At 37.6% G+C, this 22,428-nt stretch overlaps 1 protein-coding gene across 7 annotated transcripts in view; it reads left to right on the top strand.

The window, feature by feature from the left end:
* MPP7 (MAGUK p55 scaffold protein 7) overlaps positions 1-22,428 on the top strand; it is an 88,650-nt gene that overhangs the window by 25,216 nt on the left and 41,006 nt on the right. For 6 of the 7 annotated variants that reach the window (XM_035130417.2, XM_035130416.2, XM_035130423.2 and 3 more), the window contains exons 2-3: positions 10,561-10,724; positions 17,614-17,732. In XM_035130417.2, coding sequence (XP_034986308.1) covers positions 10,688-10,724; positions 17,614-17,732 — 156 coding nt within the window. In that variant the 5' untranslated portion in view covers positions 10,561-10,687. The remainder of the gene's footprint in view (positions 1-10,560; positions 10,725-17,613; positions 17,733-22,428) is intronic. The other variant, XM_035130421.2, reaches the window with a different exon arrangement.

Below are 22,428 nucleotides of genomic sequence, written 5' to 3'. Positions count from 1 at the left end.
GGTGGGCCCCACTACTCAGAAGGCCCTGTGCTTGGTTTCATGTAGCTTTGCTTCTCGCAGTGAGGAAACCACCAGAAGGCCCTCGACGCTGGACCTCGGTGTCCGGGCAGAACGATGGGGGTTGAGACGCTCCTTCAGGTATACTGGGCTGATGCCATTTAGGGCTTTAAAGGTCAGCACCAACACTTTGAATTGTGCTTCGAAACATACTGGGAGCCAATTTAGGTCTTTCAGGACCGATAAATGCACACTTTCAGTAGAGGGACAGGGGAGTGTAACCCTCTGCTCTTGATCTCTTTCTAACTTTCATTGCTGTTGATCATAGTCTCCTCCTGGAGAGTATTTGTGAGTTGGTTGCACTGTGTGTTTTTTGAGGGGGGGCGGGCTATGTAGCAGGATACCACAATGCTATTTAATATCTATATAGAGCTGCTTGGAGCAATTAGAAGACTGGGGCATGGTGTCATCAGTATGCTAATGGCACCCATTTCTATTACTCTGTTACAGCAGAATCAGGAAGCCTTACTAAATATGTCCTGCTCTCCTCGTGTCCTTAGTGCTATTTCTTTGCTCTCCTATCTTTTAAAGCTCCTTTTTAATCTGTGAGTGCTTTGTGATACTCACACACTGCATATAAACAGTCCCAAGTTCTATGTGAAGAAAAGCTGAATCCTGTGACCTGGATAAATTATGCAAATGGAAAAATGCATAATTTACTTTGTAAAAAATTACATAATGATGCAATATTGCTCAATTTTGGGTTTGCTTATCAAAGTGAGAGGAAAAGTAGGATTGTGGGTACTAAAGCCCCATGCCCAGTTCCTAGAAATCATGTTCAACTGCCCTTTCTGACTTCAGGGAACTCATTATGTATTACACACTCTTAAGTGCTAGAGTTATATGTGTATGCAAAACAGATTCTCAAGAACTGAATTATGTGCCGCAAACCATATTCTGTGTTCTCACATGCAGAAGCCCTTGCCTTGAGTAATTGGGTCAGTTCCAACTGAAATTTATTTCCAGTAGCAATTATTTACATTTCTGGGAAATTCTGAGCATTGACTCTAAGTCTGCTAACAATAAGTCTGCTATAATGTTTCATGTTCCCTCTATATTACCCTGTCCTGAAATAGGTCTGTCACTAATGCTGCAAAACATTCACTGAACGCTACCGGTAGTAAATGCCTGCATATACTTGTATAATGCCTTGTACTCCATGATGCTCTTTGTTCCTCAGCAATCATGGCTGAAAGGTAACCATAAAAATATTATTTGTGTTAGTCTGCACACTTAAAAATACTATTTGGCGTAAGGGTTACTCAGTAAATATTTTGACACTGTTGCATGTTTTGATTTCAAATATAGGAAGTGCAGTACTGTTATGATGGGAGGACTGCATAATTGCTTTACTTCTGGTGTACCACAGTGAAGACATGAGAGCCAGGTAGTTCTTGATTGAGAGAGCATTTTCTCCACAAACTCATTGATGGCCTTTGGCAAGCTGCTATGATCTTAGACTCAGTTCCCCACCTGTAATTTGAAGATAATACGGGGCTTTTTAAAGGTTTATTGATGGTGTAATACCGGTAGTAGCTCCCCCACCATGTTTAAGTTTTCTGGGAATAGACTACTGGATTATGCATCCCACTTCTATTTTAATCCTTACTCGTGATTCATTGTCATGTATTCTGATACACTATTACCCAGTGTATGTACTGTATCTGAAGCAGTGTGAGTGCTAAAAGTCTAGCTGTTTTACAGCATATTGAAGAGAATGTTGCTCTGGTTGCTCTTGTCTTCACTTGTTTCCAAGTGAGAAAAGGGTTATGGTGTAGTGCTACCTAATGTTGTTCATTGAGGCTAGTTTATACCTGATTTATGCTCTGAGTGCATATGAATCATTTCTGAACGATCCTATCTTGTCACAGCAAATTGAGGCTACTGTGCAGCTCCAGCATGACAATGCTACATGCTCTGATTGGAACACTTCCTCTTAAGCAATCACCAGTTGTTACCTGGGATATTTGTTGGATATTTGTGTCCTGTTCATGGAAATGTGTTCAGCTGCAGTGAGAGACTGGTTGTGTTGTTGTGTGTAAAGAGTGGAGTGCAGGAGAAAGCTACCTGACCCACTCCAGGTGAGAGAAAGGGAATCATTTGCAACAGCTCAGGTAAGAGATGAGGTGGTTTCTAGCTAGGATGGTTGTGTTTGGGCCAGGGGGGTAGGGCTGCCATCCCTGTGATGGTAGATAGGGGGAGGTATGAAGTTGGATGAAGGTATATGAGTGGAGGAGTACTAGTTACACCAAAGCCCTAGCCCTTCTGCTGCATTCTCAGTATCTCAGCATCTGGAGATGCTAACCAGTCAACTCTCTGGGCTTGTGGCTTTGCTGCTAAATGCCAGGTCTCTCCAGAATAAAACACCTATCATCCATGATTTGATTGTGGTTACCTATGACCATAGCACCCTGAACACCCTGAGCACTCTGCATGGAGCTGCCCTTGAAGGTGACTTGGAAACTTCAAAAATGCATTGGCCTGATTACTGGCCTGATTGACTTTAGAATTTAAATAGCCCCTGTTCCATTGGCTGCCTGTGTGTTTCAGGACCCCCCCCCATTTCTGTGGCTAATTTGTTTTAACTGTTTTCAGTACTGATTTTAAATCAGGCATCCTCAAACTGCGGCCCTCCAGATGTTTTGGACTACAATTCCCATCATCCCTGACCACTGGTCCTGTTGGCTAGGGATCATGGGAGTTGTAGGCCAAAACATCTGGAGGGCCGCAGTTTGGGGATGCCTGTTTTAAATTGACATAGCCCATCCTGGGAGCTGCTGGTAAAGGACAGGTAATAAATTTATTACTGTATCATTATTACCAACAGCAACATCATCAACATCACTTTCATCATCAGCATATTGGCACAAGGGTTCAATTGGTTTTTGTGAATTGCACAATTAATTTTATTCCCCTCTACAGAGGACCAGTGGTTCATGATTTGCCCCCTCACTCAAGTCATTTGGTATGCACAGAGAATATGCAGTCAGCCTGACTTTCACCAGACTGGGAGGCACTAAAGTGAGGGAGGCCTCTGTCTAATGAAGTGGCTGTCAGAAGAAGCTCAACTAGTGCACACATTAATGCCCTTTTAATGTCAGGGAAAAAAGTGGGGAAGTATGCCATTGCTGGATTCCTTCATATTTTCCCTACACAACGATTTTTTTAATTGACCTCCCTGAGTGCTCTTTATTGGGGTCTTTGTCTCTACAAAGGTATTATCCTTACATATGGACTGGGTACCATGCTATGACTTGGACACCAAATTTGTTTGTCCATATGCCATTTAGAATGTTAGCGGCTCTGAGATTGCCACCTTGGAATCTAGAGATTTATCTGTATAAGAGTTTTAGATGATCATGCCATTATTTAACAATTTTCCTCCAGTATGGGTTTCATTATTCCCCCGCAAATAAGCTTAGTACATTACCTTGAAATCTTGGACACTTCTTTGCTACTGGCTTTCATTTGTGTAATCTTCAATGACAAGCTGCCTTAAAGTCTGTCTATTGCACTATTTGGGGACCAGCTGTTCCAAGGTTTTTCATCTTCCCACTGTGCTAGGACTTAAATATTTGGCTGAGGTAACCAGTCAACTTGCTACAGGCACAGTGGATCATGGTGCCAGTCAGATAGGCTTTAGAAATATACAGCTTTATGTTCAAGAAATATACAGCTTTATGTTCAATGTGCTTAAGGAATTATGCTTCTCACAGAGCGTGGGCCCCCTCTTCTGGCCAAAAGAAGCTACTGCTAAAATAGACCACTAGGGCATGACATTTACATTTCTCTCTACTTCAGTTCCTTGATATTTTAAACAGTATGTAATATCCTATTTTCCATATTCAGTCTAGAGCATGGGAGTGAGCTGATGGCCTAATGAAAACAACTCAAATAAATTCTCATCTAAATTCAATCAGCCTTTACAGTGTTGTTTTCAAGTATCCAGGCTCTGGAGTTTAGGAACACTACAGACCTCATTTTAATGCAGGTTATCAACATGTGTGTTGTGAGGTCCTAGTGACTAAACCATTTAATGTGGTATATCTACACAGATTATATATTGAATCGCTATTGAGAAACAAGGAATTACACTGCTTATAGCTTATAGCAGATAAGAAAATTTCTGTGTATTTGTTTTCTTTATTCAAAAGCAATGGACTGTATATATAGGACTGGGAATGTCTTTTGCCATAAATCCCAGAGCATAGCTGCCAAGTTTTCCCTTTTCTCGCGAGGAAGCCTATTTAGCATAAGGGAAAATCCCTTTTAAAAAGGGATAACTTGGCAGCTATGTCCCAGAGATCTGATCCCAATCAATGTAAGCAGTACCAAGATAGAGGTACTTGAACTCTTTCAGTAAAAGGTGTTTAGTGCTTTTGTGGTTCAGGAATGGGGGGCTGTCCCCCATTCCTATTGTCTGCTTAGAATATGATGGTGGCAAGAAAGAAAGTCCCATTCATACAAAGTCAGTCAAGAATAAACTGTAAAACTACTGGAATTTATGCTTCAGGTGACCAGAGACAATTTTAAATATTTATTAATAACAGTAGGAGTTACAAGTGTAAGCCAAATTTAAGCAACATTTTTTTTAAAGAAAGAGAGTTCCTAAAGCTTATAGGCTTTATTTTAAGAAAGTCTACTAAATGGGGAGGGGGGGTTGCATACTTGGATTGCTCCCCTCACCCTCATAGTACTATTTTCTCTTATGAAATGTATACTGTTACTATACAGGATATGCAGGAGCTCCAAGTTAATGTTTGCATTTCCTGGCTTTTTGTTATTTCAGCAAAATGAACAATGCTGTATTGAAACCATTATGGACTTAGAAAAATTATTGTGCTGAATTAGATTTTCCTATTTTAGTAGGAAACTATATTATAAAAATTTTATGCTCTCAAATAGAAAAGGAGCAGAACTAAACACAAATGGAGCTCTTTGCCTTTCCATGAGTGTTTAAGCTCCCAGAACGGAATTGGGTCAGTAGCTCTGTGACCGTGCTTAATACTTTTGGCTCTGAACCTGTAGATGTAAGGAAATATTCTGTTTCTGCATGAACAGGATGCTATTCACCATTTCTCTTGTTGAATTAATTCATGAAAAAGGTTTCAGCTTCAAATGAGCACTCACGCTAAATTGTTAGTCCTAATGTAATTTCGCTTTCATATCAATTTAAAAGCATTCAAAGCCCTTTCTGTGAAATATATAGATATAACATTTGAAATGACTAACTTTAAATCAATTTTCTATTTCATTCCCTCAAAATAAAAAACCCCTGAGAAAATGTATGAATTTAACAACGTAATTTAACAACGTAAATTTTAAATGTCCTGTGGTGGAATTTAAATACTTAGGTCTCTGGGATTGTGTTAACAGACTCTGTTAATCTCTCTAGTAGTACATAGAGTAAATGGTAAAATATGCATTGTGCCAAACTGTCCTCGCTTAAAACATATTGGAATCTGGAGGGTTCAAGTGAAATAGTTTTCCATAAGTTTTTCCTATGAAGCCCTATACTTGAGGGTGATCTTATTTAGCATGTTTAGGTTTCTTGTTTTTAGTAAAACAAAACAAAAAACCTTGACAAGCTTGCCTAATATTTATTTGTAATTGGCACTCATTCATTCTTAATGAAGTTACAAAGCAGAAAAATTTCCACCCTATATCATTTACTGAAGGGGAAGAAAAATGTGAAAACAAACGTTTTAAAACTTAATTTCCATTTTCACCACTTAGTAAAACATTAAGTACATGTTTGCTTTGGGCTTTTATCTTTGATTTGGGATTTTAGACTTTTTCAAATAGAAGTATGTTAAGAATAATGTTTTGTAGCTTTGTTAAGGTGAGTTAAATATTGTGTGTCTGTCTTGGAAGTTGGATCCACAAAGGTCAAACTTTGTCAGTTTCCTGATATGGAAATACCGTCTTTCTCATATTATAAGACATGTCTTATATTTATTTTTTCCTCAAAAAACACACACTATGGCTTATTTTCAAGGGATGTCTTTTTTTTTTTCCTCCTCCTCCTGCCGCAGCCGGCATTGCTGCTGCGCCTATCACTATGTCTTATTATATTCCTTGAATGCTTTAAAATCCTGCTATGGCTTATTTTATGGGTATGTCTTAAAATATGAGAAACAGGGTATAAAAGAATAAATTCCATCCAAATAAATAATTGTGACAATGGGAAATTCTAATAAATTGCTTTTTAAGCTTTGTTTCCCAGGTGCAGTTCAAGTAGAGATTTTTACATTTTAGAAGCGGGGATAGTTTGAATACCATACGTGGGACTTGTTGATCTTTGCTGCATCAAAATCTAGGCGCTCCAGATGACACATATAATAAGAACCCTTTTGGCTCAGCTGAAAGACCCATGTAGTTCAGCATACTACAGTATTCTCATAGTAACCAACCAGATGTCTGTTGGAAGCCCTTAAGCAGGACTTGAGTGCACTAGCATTCTCCTGTTTGTGATCTATAGTAATTGATGTTTCAGGGGCATAACGTCTGTGGTACTGGAGGTAGTTCACAACAGTTGACAGGAAGAACTGAGAACTATTATATTTTTCCTGCTTGTTTGTAATGTATTAATCAGCTGTTGTCTTAAGCACAGATGTGTTCTGGAGAAGATTTTATATTGAATACCAGTTTAAAATTGGAGAAAAAGCTGACAAAAACTGTTCATATTTACCGATGTGTGTAATATTTCCACACTTCCCAAAGTTGTTCTGTACTTAGAGCAAACTACCATACTTTTCCGTGTATAAGACTATGTTTTTTTTACTCAAAAATCATGTACAAAATTAGGGGTCGTCTTATACATGTGTAGCGCATTTTGGGGACGTTCGGATTGGTTGCTGCCACAAGTTGGAGATTGTTATTGGTGGCGGCAGCAAGGGCTGGTGTTGATTGGCTGCCACTGCAGCAATTGGGTGGGCAATGTCCTGTCTTTTTCAGCGATGGGACAGAGGATAGGTTGCCTTGGCGACGCGTGTGAGTGGCATTGTCGGTCTGGCAGGTGAGCAATTTTTTTGCATCCCCCCCCCTAAGAAAAGCTCAACAACTCTGCCCCCCCCAAAGCTCAACAATTCTGGGCAACCTTCCCTCCCAAAATCTCAACAACTTTGGGGAATCCCCCCATTTTCTTAATTTTGAGTCCCCCAAAATAGGAGGGGTGTTATACAAGTACAGTAGTACCTCGGGTTACGAACACGATCCGTTCCGGATCACGGTTCGTAACCCGAAAAGGTCGCAAACCGAGCGCCGCTTCTGCGCATGCTCAAAGCGTGTGCACCGCCTCTGCGCATGCGCGGGGCGCGCGCGCGCCGAAAACACTTCCGGGGGTGCAGAGTTCGTAACCCGTAGTGTTCGCAACCCGAGCGGGTCGTAAACCGAGGTACGACTGTACAGTAATTCTGAAATTTCCTATAACTTACTAGAGTTACAAAATATAGCAGGGGAAAACAAGAGGAATCACTTTCAAACATGCCCTAAAAAGTATTTTGTGATTGACAAGAAAAGACTTGCTGTTGAGTAGGAAAGCAATATAAACTTCTCAAAGAGATGTAATTTTGCCCCAACAATTCAGTGCAATGATTACTTTTGTGGTCTTGTATGTGTGTTATGTGCTGTGTGAAACAGCTTGCACGACTGAAGTAAATAAACACCCTGTTCATATTTTAAAATTTCACTAATGTCCCCAAAACAATGGTAGCATAGTTGATAAAAGGCCTGAGCATTAGGTTCTGAAATCAAATTTCAGCTTAGCTGTGATTAGTCTCTCATTGGTGATATGGGGATAATGTTGACATACATATTGCTAGAGCTGTTGCAAGCATTTCTGAGAAGACATATGAAATACCTGTGTGAAAAATATGTAGGAAGTGTGCTATATACATGCTAATATAGAATCTCATGTGTTGTAGCAAGAGCAGCTGTTGTTTATTGTAGAGGATTAATTGTACTTGGCATATTATAGATTGGCTTCTTTAAGGTACATTGTCACTTTCAGATGTTGCCTTTTCTTAAGCTACCAAACATGTATTTTCTTTTTTGAAGAAGGGAATGAAGGGTCCTTATTGTGTCATTAGATATTGTGAATAAAAACCACTGCACCATTCCACATAACCACTAGATGTCACAAGTATTACAGGAGCCTGAGAGGTTACTAAGGGCCTGGTGGAAATTCAACATGTCACTGAACTTCACATATTTCACTGTTTCCACATGGTAGTTGCCAGAAGAATCTGATACAGTGTGATATAGAAGCAAGGTACAACTGGAATAATGAAATTTCAAAAAATGAGCCTTTTTAAAGGGCTGGTTCTAACAGTCCTATTGGGCATTGTAAATGCCTCAGGTGCACTTGATACTCCTTTTACGTTCCTGGCTTTCGCTTGTGTTTTTATGGAAAGATGGATTGAACTTCAATTTAAGAATATTTGGTAATCCCTCTCAGGACATACTATAACAGCTGGTATTTCTGTGTTGCTGCAAATCGATTCCATGCAGCAGACAGCAGTACTTATAGCTGGATTCTGACACAAAATTACAAAGCATTTTGAAACAAATTTAGCCAAAGCAAACATCACTGAAAAAATGTAACTTAATTTACAAGTTTTGGGGAAAAGAATCTTGTTTCATTCCAACAAAATATTAAGCTTTTAACTGGTAAAGATTTCACCAGGTCATTTATTTTCACTAATATATACATAGAGATTCTGAGGGGAATAACTTCATACCACACAACCCTTTAGAATAAGGGTTTTTGAAAGTTAATATCAAGGAATTTAACCACAATAAAGAAAAAATGAGGAATGGCATCCTCACTTGTTAATACTAAGTGTTTTCTATATTTATTAAGGCTTTGGTCTTTAAACTTAAGTATCTGCAATCACAATTAGTACAGTATTTTGCAACCTGGGTGTTAATTAATATTGATAATGCACTTTTGCTGTGGAATAAAAGGTCCAAGGAATATACCTAAAAAACTAGTGGATGAACATATAAAGAATATTTTTAAAGACCTGGTTGGCTTCAATAACTAGTTTGATTTTGCGATAGCTTTGTGACTCTCTAGGACCAGATCTTAAAATTTTATTTTCCAGCTTTGACTTGTGCATGTTACACTTGCACCAAGACAAACTGAATTGATGCTTTGCAAAACTTGTACAGTGTGTCCTTGGCCTGGCATCAAGTGCCTTAAAAAAATCTGTTTGTAGATATTCTGCCTTCTTCTGTTTTAAGACTGAGTAAATGGAGTTGTGCCAGAACACAATAACCGCAATGCAGCGCAGAGTTATATAGGCCCATAGATACAGCCGCAAATAGCCCATTTATCTATTGAATATTAATAATCAAACTCTGCAAAAATATCCGATGAAACGTTTGAACTTCTATCTTGGATATAACCCAGTTTTCTGTCTAAGAATTTTGTAGGCTGTCAAACAAGCCTGTTAAAGAGCTGAAGTTAATTATGTGAAAACAAACAAATAAATGGTGCTTTAGAATGAGCTTGAAATGAAGTTATTTCTTGCCAGCAGTAAATGATGGGTTTTAATTATAGTTCTTTGATTACTTTTCAGTAATCTTTCAGCATGTGATCATTTGTATATTAAAACATGTTTGTCTCTAGTTCCATTAATAGGAATTACAAAAATGACCTGATTAAAAACTTAAAATAAATGTTGTAGTTATCTTAAGCTATTATAGTGGACAGGACACAAAAATATATTTGAATATATCCATGGAAAAAGCTAAAGTTACTCTACGTTCATTACATTTTTTACAAGTTAAAGTTAACTTTTCCTTCATCCTCTCCACTTGAGGACACTAATTGTTATCCCAGTCTTAATGCAGGGTGTGTTAATAATTATGGCTTAATATTCAACATGATAATTCTGCAGAGAAGTGGTCATTCAGCATGTGGTAGAAGCACACAATAATCCTAATAACAAAAATTTCAGTAAATTAAAATTTTACAATTTCATATCTGCATTTCTGGAGTGAGTACTGTCATTGAGATCCATACCATAGGGATGACTGTTAGGATGGTTATAGATATTTGTATTAGTGGAAAGTACTCGAACTGTAAAAGAAACAAAACAAAAACAACCACACCAAAACATTTTTAATTGTCAAATGCTCGGTCTCCAGGTTTCTTTCTTAAATAGACTATATTGGAAGTTGATTTTGAAATGATGTGGAATTCGAAAAGCAGTTTTTTATCCAGGTGGTGAGGATGTCAGTTGCTCCTAGTAAAATAAATAAATAATCTGCCAGGTTAGCACAAGTCCAAGCAACTGTTTGGTTTGTGGCTGTAATTTACACATAGATTAGATTAAAGGAAACCATATCTGGATAGTACGTATTATATTTAAGATCCTAAAATAACGTAGTATAAAGAAATAGTTTTCAAGTTGCTAAACTAGGTTAGATATACGTTGGCAAATTACAGCAACTTATAATTCTAATAATTATTTGTTTTGTTTCTGTTCTTTCCAGGATTGCTTTGAAATTGCCTCAATCTCGTAGAAAACTCAGCTGCGTGTAATTGAACTGAAACTTTCTACCTCCTTCTGATCCAGCACTGTTCTAGTGTGTGTCCTTGTTGCAGCTCACAGACTAAACCATGCCAGCTTTATCAACTGGATCTGGAGGTGACACAGGTAGATAAGCTCCGGGGTTGCTAATTTTCTGCAGTTTGTTAGATTTTACATTATGTGTAGATAGGAATATATTGTCCTGCTCCATCTACAGCTGTACATAAAAATCGTGTGTGACTTGTATAGACATCCCCCCACTTATGTGTTTGTGCATGACTGCACATATGCACAGTGCTTTCCCACGTGTTCTGCTTCCTGCTGGCCCCGGAGATTCAATTCTACTTGTGGATATTTTTGGATACAGTATTTTTGTATGGATTAAAGAGAGAACAGCAGAGAGGGTGTTTAAGGGGTGTTTAGAGGGTGCTACCTACTTTACGCAATTTCTGTTATGCATGCAGGGGCCTGTAATGTAACTCCCACATAAGTGGGGAGTTGCCTCTACTATAATATAGTAGGGAATGTACATTCAAAAACACATGTTGAAGACAAATGCATGCTAGTGGACAACATCCATACTTGGATGTTATTTTAGATGCATATCCAAGCCACGCCTATAATTCTCAATCCAAGAAGTGATATGCACAGGCAGAAGCAAACACCAACCTGTGGATCTCTTTTTCGGGGTTTGTATATGCTTTTAGGGGACTAACATAAGCTTTGTTGCAAATTAAAGAACTGTGAATTGTATAACTTATAGTAAAGGGAAATTGATGTGTAATAGTTTCAGATACCAATAATTGCAGCAGGTTTTATAATCAGGTTTTATTGTAGTTTTTTTTAACAACTGCATTCTACCTCCTTCACAAGGATACCAAGAATGTGTTTCAGTTATGACTTATGCTGAAATTTCTCTATAAGGTAGCAACCAAATGTGCATATCCTTAGTTTTGAGTCTGCTAGTACAAATTCTCTGTTGTTTAATTTTAGAAAAGCAAACTTTTAGACAAAACCTAAAGAATTTGCTTGATTCCTTGCTGTATTACCACTCTGTTGCAATTGAAAATGGAATCTTTGCTTTACCTTCCTGCAAATGCTGTTAGCAATTCAAAGTGTAGAGACTCCTAAAATGATAAAGACCTTCCTAAGGTCTTCTGAAATGAGGGTTAGAAATTGGATCTGTGCCTAACATTCTTAGACTGACTTCTTGAGAGCAGCTCATGGCAAAAAAATGAAAATAAAAAAAGAAAGAAATACTTCTCTTCCACAGCTGACCAATAGAACAGAACTCCAGTTGCTATTCTTTTGAGGTAACATGATACTAGGCAAGAAGAGCCTTGTTAATTTGAATGAAGAAGGGCTGGCTATTCTTGTACTCCCTCACAATGTTACTGTAATATTGCCAAGCTGCTGTTGGCATACGAATCTTGACTGTATGCAAAACACCATGATTAAAAAAAGAAGAACAGTAATGCACACATTTTTAAAATATCATTATTGTTCATGTCTAAAGTTAGGACAGTTTTCATGTTTGTATTGTTGTAATACCTTCTGTGGGTAGTATTGTTAAAACTTGAGTATACAATTACTACCATTGCACGTAGTAATAAGTTGTTTAAATTTACTTGGTTATTAATTGTCCATTTTGTGCATAAACATATGTGATATTTTTACATATATACAACCACTAAAATGGCAATGTGAGTGAACCTTTTTCAGGTACTTGATACTGATCTTTAATTGCATTGTACAGTAGCAAATGTCAGGATGCAGGTATCTGAATATTTAGTTCCATATAAGAAAATGTTATACGATCCTTTTACAGAACTGTGAAATAATTTTTTGCTGTGAAAAATGTAAGCCTGTTAGAAATATCAATGAACAGTAATGATTATTCTACTTTTGTCAAAGTGGAAAAATTAAAGGCTGGTGTGTTCTATTTTATTAATACAGTAAAATTTTACAGTGTTGTTCTGGGCTTAGGTGTATGTTCTTTAGCGTTTATTACCCCTTAGTTACAATAAAATATTGAAGTTGTAGCTTGGCATTATGGTTCAGAATTCTGATGTAGTAAATTACTTTACAAATGAAGGTAAATGGACATCCATTTGTCCTAATATTGATTTTAAAAATATATCTGACAAGATTAGTTCTTTCTTGTAATATGTAAGAGTGATGGAACGCAGTGACCATATTTTTTTATCATTTAGTCCTACTTTATAGCTTCCACAGACTTGTTCTAATAATGAAGCTATGAAGGATATGACAAGAATGGTGATATTAAATTTCTCTAGACTAACAGTAAATTTTTCCACTCTGATGTCAAGAATGTTGAGCATCTGGACTCTGAGAGTGAGTAGTTTACCACGTGAGCACTTTCCCCAATTTCTTAGCCATTTATTCTTCTCCTAGGAGCTAGCTGTCTTATGTAGAAAATAATAATAACGGAAACTGCTCTCTAGAATTGGAAAAAGTTGTGTGCTGTTCATTTTCCATTATTTGTAAGAATTATTTTACTACATTTTTCAGGTCTTTTAAAAATAAAATCACTGTTATGACAATGTATCCATGTATTCAATAAGATTAATAAAGTTTAGGAAAGCAGTACCACGGATGTACTGTAGACACTGTTTACAAGTCCGTGCTGCAATAATTGTTACTAGATTTTTATCCTCAGGGGCCTCCTTTAAGGCAGTTTACCTTGTGAAACTACTTTCATGAACAACCTATAGTTTTGGAATCATTCATTCCATCCACCTCTCAGAAGTCTTCCAAAGACTTTTGGATCAGGCATTGTTAGGAATGTTGGATTGATCTAAATATCAGTCCCAGATAAGGTAGGCTTTCATTCATGGAAAAACTATGTAATAGGTTTTGAACTTGTAATTCTGTTAACTGAGCTTCATGAACAAAGTGCTGTATAAATCGAAACCTGGATTAAAAATGCATACCACTACCCTGTTCTTCAATCAGATGGCCAGGTGTTTCAAATAAGCAGTCGCTATATATAAACATATACACATAATAAACTTTGAACAAGTAAGATGAAACTTTGCCCTTGTATAATTCAACTACAAGTGTAATATCTGGGAAATCCTCTTTCATACCCCCTTTCCTTCTACCGTTTTCTAAGATTTTTATCAGGCCTGGAGACAAGGGAGATGCAGCTCAACTTAAGTGCAAGTGAAGTTGGGTGTAATAATATTATTATTTCTTTCTTAATCCCCACTATTTTTAAAGCTCACGTAATGAAGGTGCTAGATGCACCTCTGGGGGGGGGGGATTCCACAATTTATAGGCTGCCACAGAGATTGCCCTCTCCTGGACAACACCCTTGAAATTTGTAGGGCTGTCAAACCACCAAGAGGGCCTCTTCTACTTCTCTTAACACTTGGAGAAGGTGGTCACCTTTCCGATATTTGGAAAGCACTTAGTTTTCCTCATGTATTAGAAATTGGAAGTATGGTTTGAAGACCAAGATAATGTTAGAATATGTGAAAGTTTAACATTTTGAATCTAAAATAGTACTAGTCTAGTGTGAACCAATATTGTAGAATCATGGCCAGTTATATAGGTTGTAAAATGTCCGAGGGCTTTATTTTTACATGTGCATGCTCGCGCACACACACACACACACACACACACACACACACACACACACACAGAATGTTCAATAAGTTGTTTGGTAGCAGTGAATGGATGCCAATTAAAAATGCAATATTAGGCAGGATTGGCAGTTTCAAAGTTTTTTGCTTTGTTTACTAAATACAGGTTAAATGTGCTGAATTAGAGCAATCTTATCAAATATCTTATCAAGATATTGATAAGAGCAATCTTATCAAATTTCCCTAATCTGCAGATCTTATCAAATTTCCCTAATCTGCAGAGGAAAATTTTCAGTGTAAACTTAAAATTTTCTGTTGCACATTACATTAATTTACCAATGCAAAATTCTGAAAAACTCACATGAGTGATGAGGCAAAATTTTGGGGAAGGTATAAGCCTTCCATTTCCCCTCACTCACCCTATAAATTATTATTATTATTATTATTATTAATTATAAAGGATTATAGGAGGCTGTAGCATCATCCTTCTGGAGAGCTCAGTTTCTAAGAAGAGCTCAGTTTCTAAGAAGAGCAAAAAAAATGTAAAGAAGTTTTCTAAATGCTGGAAGAGGTGACTGGCTAGTAACTAGTGATGTCATGAGCCTTTAATGAAGGATAATATTCCAGTCATACAGATGGAGGTGCTAGTTGGATGAAGGATGTATGTGTAAGAGCAGAAATGTATTTAGGCAGCTACAACAAATAGTTTATGTATTGTGATTGCTTGCTCATCTTCACCAGTTCCACCTAGCTCCTGCCCCCCATGCCACCTCCCATGTCCTGAAAGGTCCTCCAATCTTCATTCTTTTGGAGGGTGGGATGGGGGGAGGTGGAATCAGTGAAAATCACATTCCTGTCCTCACATTAACAAATGCATTCAATAGATCAACATTTTTTCAGAGAACTGTGTAATTCCTTTTTGAGAACATCTCTAATAACAAGCTTCCCTGATCATTTTGTGCAATGTTCAGCTGCAGCATGGTGTTTGGGTGTCTTCTAGAATGCATTTTTCAGTCACGGAGGGCAGCAGTGATATCCAACAGGCCTAGCCTATGCATTTTCTGAGTTAACTATGTACATTAAGAACATGCCCCAATATTTTCAAAACACAGTAGTTTCAGAGGAGATAAGGCAATGGGTAAAATATGCCTGAAAGTTCAAAAACCGCTCCTGTAGCTATTTTAGTCTGCTTTTGGTGGGGTGATGCCAGTGCTGCTATAGCTTATGAATGGAGCAGCAGAGGTTATGCAGACATACTAGCAGGAGTGCTGTGTGAACTCCTCTGGTGTATCTGTGCAGCCCTTACCTTCTATAGTTCTACCCTGATAAGTTAAGCTGCAGCAACATTGGTTTGGGGAAGGCCACTCAAGGCTTCACCACACCAGCTGCTGCTTTTTGAGCGAGGACAGTGCATGTGCAAAGCTATTGAAAACTTGCCACCATTTTGCCTTAAGTGACCACCAAAAATCTCTTCACTTTTATCTCTTAACTCTACTAAGCTTTTGTGATGAAGGTTCTGGGTCATGTTAAGTATAAAAGCAAATCGGTGAGAAAAGGAAATGGGACTATCCAACAATATTGTTATAAATAAATGGTTATAATTTTCTACTTACTGTAGAATCCCAAATTGTTGTTTTTAGAAGTGTTGGGCTAATTTTTCATTCACTTTCTATTCCTGTTTCAACAGCATAATTTCCCTCTTGCAGTCTCTTTTTGAGAAAGTGTTTAATATTTACATTAAATCTCTTCTTTAACAACGGGATGGAAAGAGATCTGTGCAGTACTCCTTAAAATAGTGTATCATATTCATGTTGATAAATGTTCAGATAGCCTCTACTGTATATAAATCTTATAAACTAGGCGCTTTGCTTCTATGAATCCAACTACTGAACCAAGCCTTTAACTTGTGATCTCTCTGTGTGAGTACAGCCCCTGATACAAGGTGTTGTTTCGTGTAAGTTCAGTGCTTTTTATACTAGGAAAAATTGTAGTGATTTTAGTGTTACCCTGTTTTTGTGCTTAAGAAATACTATAAATAAGAGTAGGTATAAAATAAAGCAAGATTTGAAATATGAACATTGCCTCCCAAAAGCCCATAGAAAATGATGTCTGGAAAGAATGTTTTTTTCCAGCATACTTTAAGTAATGCCAGGAAAGAGGGGAAAACATTAAACCAGTCCCCCAAGGTGCTGTATTTAATTTTAGAAGAGGCATCCGATGCCTCCAAAGATCATGTAGTAGCAGTGACTTAAAATATGAGAACTAAGGATATAATCATCACATTGATAGATTACTAAGTAGCTTGACAGAATATGCTTGAATGGAAATTATTTTGGAAAGCTGTTCTTGTGATGCAACAGCCCTTGGTCTGATCATAAACATTTTTACTCAGAAAAGTTCAGTGAAGCTTACTTCCTAGGAAGTCTAGTCAGGATTGCAGCAATAGAATAAAAATAATAGTAGTGACATACTATGGTGGGGTAGCCAGGAGGTTATCAGTGTTTTCAAAGACTATGGCAGGGAGAGACTTGTGTCGTCTTTACCACACACACCCCCAAAAAAATCCCACTGGAAAAACTAAACATATGCTATGGATTGATACCTGATCATGCTAGGTTACCTCCTCTGGGAAGGCTGCTGCAAGTCATGTTGCTATGTTTCTTGGACAGCAGCATGATGGATGGTTTTATACTGTATGCTACTGTGAAAACACTGTGCTACTGTCTGCCCCTGGGAAATTGCTCTGAGATGTGCCACAAATAACTGGGAGCAGCCATTGCTTTAATCCCCGTGGAGAAGCCTGGATAAATCCTATGCATGCGCTCTCTCTTTAACAAAATATAACTTAATCGTACAATGATTTTGCTGAAAGAATTGACTGCTGACTAGCTAGCAATGAAGTGTTCATTTTCTGTGCATCTATTACACCCAAGATCTCTTTTTTTAAAATAAAAAAGCAATGTATTGGTGAGAAATATCTAGAGAAACCACAAACTCTTTTTAATGGACCACCCTATCCATTTTCTGTTCTTATAAGGATGTTTTTCCTATTCATGACTCATTTCACTCTAACATCAAGGGAAATGGAATAACGATTAAGCAAAGGAATGCATGTGTTTCTGGGTTTTGTCCCTTTCCAAAAAGCTTCATGAATTCTTGGTACAGTGTTAAGTAAATATATTGCTATAGAAGGTTTAGCAACTGTTAATAAAGTAAAAAGTACCCTGTTAGTAACTTCTTTTTAAACCAAACTTCTGTTTCTGGTTCGTTAATGTTTTTCTGGCTACTTCCAATCCCACTACTTGCTTAATATAAAATGGTGTAGGCTGCAAGGTACACAGGAGGGTTAAGTGAAATTAATGAGATCACCTTTAGCTTTCACTTTGTGTTTTATTTTCACTTTATAGGTTTGTATGAGCTGCTGGCTTCATTGCCAGCCCAGCTGCAGCCACATGTGGACAGCCAGGAAGACCTGACCTTCCTCTGGGATATGTTTGGTGAAAAAAGCCTTCATTCACTGGTAAAGGTAAACCACACTTAAATGTTCATTCTTTTGGAGAAGTGCTTATGGAAAAACATTTTGAGCAGCCTCTAGTAAACCAGGAATCAAACTGTTTCTTTGTGAAAACAAAACAGCCTTGTTTCAACTCAGTGCTTCTGTGAGGGGTGGAAGTTGTTAAAAGGATTCTACCCAAAATACAGAGATGATTTCATTTAATAGTGATGTTTTGGCAGTATACACTAATGTAACAAACATATGATGTTTGCCCTTGTTTAGAATGAGGTAGCACGAAATAGTAGCAGGAAATCTGAGACTCCTTCATGGTCAACATTCAAGGCCTGGAGTTTAGCTTAAACAAACAAATGTTCACAGCAAAAATTAGACGGGATATATTTTTGAGGTAAAAGATGGCAACAGTTCTGTAGCCACATTAATTTAAAATAATTTCCTTTAACAAAGTCAACTGAAATTCTAGTAAGACTCTTTATTTGGCTTGCATCCATTGAAAATTGTGTTCAGCATATAAATATATTCAAGTAGATCATGATAAAATAAACTTAGTAGAGTAATTCATGGATGTGTCCAGAGAAAAATGGTAAATATTCATGTATATAGTACTTTCTAATTTACAAAATACTTTACAGTTTTAATGTCCTTCATTGCAATCATGCCACTAGTATTACGATTTCACAGAGAGCTAACATTAAAAGCCACTTGCAAAAGGCAAGTCCTATAATTTGAACTTGTAATACTGTACATTGTTGGCTGGGCCTCTGGGTAGGAGAGACTGTATGGGAAAGTGGGAAGTACACTGGCTTCCCATTCCAGGAATAAAAGGTTCCTTTCCCAGAGGAAAGGAAAATGCTTTCATTGAACTCTGTTGCAGTCCCTTAACACATTTGTGGCTGCATTCCCACCAAAAGAAATGTGCCCATAATCATTTGCAACATATCACAAAAATAGGGTGTACTTGGCTTCTGAATCACTTCTCAGGTTTTTAGCCTTTGGGTTATTTTACATATGTAGCTGCTTCAAGTTATGGAGATGTCTAGGAGCATTTCCCTCCAACTTCTCCTGGTTAGATGACTCAACCCTATTTTCATCACTTAGAGTGGGGGTAGCCAACATGGAGATTTCCAGGTATTGTTGGACTCCAACTTCTATCTCCCCTGCTCAGCATGGCCAATAGTCAAGGGTAATGAGAGATGTAGTCCATCAATATCAAGGGGGCACCAGGCTGGCTATCCCTGACCTAAGGCTAGACTGGGAATGGGGAACTTGTGGCCCTCAGTATGTTAGAATCTAATTACATTTGGAGGGCCACAGAATCTCCCAACTAGACAGATATAATGCAAGATATAATACCGGTATGTAGATACGTAGATAGCATATGAGGCGTATCTGGAAGATAATTGAAAACCTTAGCTCAGGCATCCCCAAACTGTGGCCCTCCAGATATTTTGGCCTACAACTCCCATGATCCCTAGCTAACAGGGCCAGTGGTCGGGGAAGATGGGAATTGTAGTCCAAAACATCTGGAGGGCCGAAGTTTGGGGGTGCCTGCCTTAGCTTATACTAACTTCAATGGTTGCTTGCTTTGATTGGAGCATCATGCTGAGAGTCCATGGATTTGTCTAATCCTTTTAAAAATCCTCCTTTGCACCAAACTAGATGACATAAAATGACTAGTTGCAAATGTAAGATTTGGGGGAATGATTTCTGTCAGGACCACAGGAAAGGAGGAGAGATTAAACTCCCTGCTCACTGCCTCCTGTGATCCTAATAATATCAGACATCTTCCCATGGCTGCTATTTACATTAAATGCAAAGGTGTAGTTAGCATCTTTTTATTTGCATGTATAGATTGACTCTAATTCCAGGATATAACCCAATGACAGTTGAGAAAATAGTCGTAATTGAAAATCCTGAACAGCCAAAATGGTGTGTTTTTCTTTCAACCAGTGTTATATCTTCTGAATATTTTTTTGATAGATGTTGTTTAGTTTGGTCTTTTGCCATTATTTATGCAAGTTATGTTACATACATTGAGCACAATGTAGTACCTTTTTATTTTAGATTTTGCTACAGTTCCTGCTTTAATTTGACTCTAAACCAGGGGGCATCTTGGGGTGGCTAATTTCTTTAATTATGCATTGTTTGAAGTACTTTGTTTTGTCTGTTCTGAATCTATTGCTATTAACTTAATTGAGGGATATATAGGTTTCTAAACTAAAAAGCCTTAAACTTTGGCCTTTCCTCGTGGGAAAGTTGTTACAATCTCTTGATAATTTTGGCTGCCCTTTACCAGCTCTTTCATTGTTCTTTTTGAGATGAAGCAATCAGAATTATAGATAGCATTCCAGATGGAGCCATTATGGTTTCAGTTGCTTTCCTAGTTAGTTCTGGCATAAAACTAGATTATTATTATTTATTTAAAAAATTCTACAATTAAAGTTCTCTACTGTGATGACAGGATCTATGTCCTGGTTAGTCACTGCTAGTTCTTCCATCATTTTATATGTGAAGTTGGGATTTATTTATTTATTGCTCCAATATGCAACTTATACATTGGGTAACAAATGAGTAAGTAAGGTTGAGTCACCTAATTTTTAGACACTTGGTTGGGGATCTTCACAGTATGATTGGGATTTTACCACCTTGCATAATTGGGTGTTATCCTCTGACTTGGCCACCTTGCTGCTCTCTCTGTTTTGAAGTCCATATAACAAATAACTGAATACCTTACAACATTTTATTAATAAAAATATGACAAGACCACCAGCATTTTCTCTTTTATCTGCTATTCATCATTTTTATATCCTAACATAACATAACATAAAATGTAACAACAGCTAAAGCTGGCCATTTTGAGTGATAAAAAGTAGGAGAGAATATTTGTATTAATTAGCAAGAAAATATCAGTCTAAAGGGATTTTATAACATATGTTTGGCTGGTAGGACAATGCAAATCAGAGGGACATGTGACATACTTTCTGGTGATTCCCCGGAATCCATCAGTGGCAAAAATGTTAAAAATCTAGAAAAATATTTTTGGATCAGCTGTAGCTTTAGCCAACTCCCAAGTTGCTGCTGGGAGAGTTCCAAAGAGAAGCAGCAATGCAGCCAAAAAGAAATGGGAATGGAGAATGCTTCATCCTTTAAGGAGAAATAATTTTTCAAAAGGGTAATACAGTATGCACATTTTTCAATAGACAGCTACTGATAATATAGAAATCCCAGTTCTTTGATCATGGCTCACTTTTCTTCTCTTAGATATTGTAAACATGGGTTCATCTGAAGGCTAAGCAAAGTCCAGTCTTTTTATAATTAATTCTTGACAGTGAATATGGGCATTGAAAAACTTACTTCTGTGATTCCTCTGAGGAAAAAAAAGGGGAAAAAAGACTTTAAAAAAAGAAGTGGGGCTGTCAATGGTTTCCCATTCAAGGGATGGATGAGATTAATACTTGCTTGGCTTCTTCAGTGCTGCAGCATCAAGCATTTCTGTGACCTCCAATTTGAACAGAACACTTCCTACTTCCAAAGATGTACTGTACATTCATTTGCTCTCTGGTTGTTGCCTTCAAAGAATTAGATTGTAACCCTGGAAAGATACCGGTACTTATACAGTCGTACTTTGATGGACGACCGCCTTGCGAGTCGAATGTTTTGGCTCCCGAACGCTGCATACCTGGAAGTGAGTGTTCCGGTTTGCGAACGTTCTTTGGAACCCGAATGTCCGGCATGGCTTCTGATTGGCTGCAGGAGCTTCCTGCAGCCAATCAGAAGCCGCACCTTGGTTTCCAAACATTTTGGGAGTCAAACGGACTTCCGGAACAGATTCCAGTTGGCTTCCAAGGTACAACTGTATCAGGGAGTGAAACTGCAGCTGATGTTATGCAACAAGATACAGGGAAGTACAAGGGCAGTTTATTTATTCATTTACGACATGTATAACTTTAGCCAAAAAAGGCTGTCAGAATAGCTTATGTATCTTTACATATCTATATCTAGTGCACCACACCATCTTTAAGATACAGACCTCTTCACTTGGTCTGTGTTTTCAGTTATAAGTATGTGGTTCTCATGTTTATGTTCTCTTAATTTATAGTTGACATTCTTGTTAACAAAATCTTCTTATCCGAAATATTTTAAGATAGCTGCTACTTTGTGGAACATGTTTGCTGTGCAGATGGCACGATGTCGTTAGAAGTTATCTTCAAACAGAAATCTAATTCAGCTGCCAATTGTGGCATGAGGCTACAATCCTGTACCTAGTTTTCTGGGAATAAGTAACATTCATATCCATGGAACTTTGAGTCAACTGTTGATATGTTTGCACTGTACATGTGGTGTCTGTTCTCTGTTTTAACATCAAACAAGGGGCTGAAGAACTGGAAATTGTAAAATCTGTGTGGTGGAATTCTGCATTTTACATGCACATGTTTTTTAATTGTTGCGTTTTACACACATGCAAGAGGCACACCACCTTTTATATGGCTTTATATTCTTTGATGAGTTGGCTATGTCTGTCGTTAGTGTGTGCCAAATTGCCATTTAATACAAAAAAAGATTATCCTGTTTCAAATAGGAATGTTTAAGCACAAAGTTGCTGGATTGAAAATTGTGCATTGTTTTTGAAAAGTAAGATACTAGTTAAAATAATTGTAACTACTTTTAAGCTGTAGTAAACATCTACACACAGAGAGAGAGAGAGACA

The sequence above is a fragment of the Zootoca vivipara genome, chromosome 12, assembly GCF_963506605.1.
Source record: "Zootoca vivipara chromosome 12, rZooViv1.1, whole genome shotgun sequence".
Classification (NCBI taxonomy): domain Eukaryota; kingdom Metazoa; phylum Chordata; class Lepidosauria; order Squamata; family Lacertidae; genus Zootoca; species Zootoca vivipara.
The sequence above is the reverse complement of the archived record's forward strand: the minus strand, read 5'-3'. Positions and strand labels throughout refer to the sequence as shown.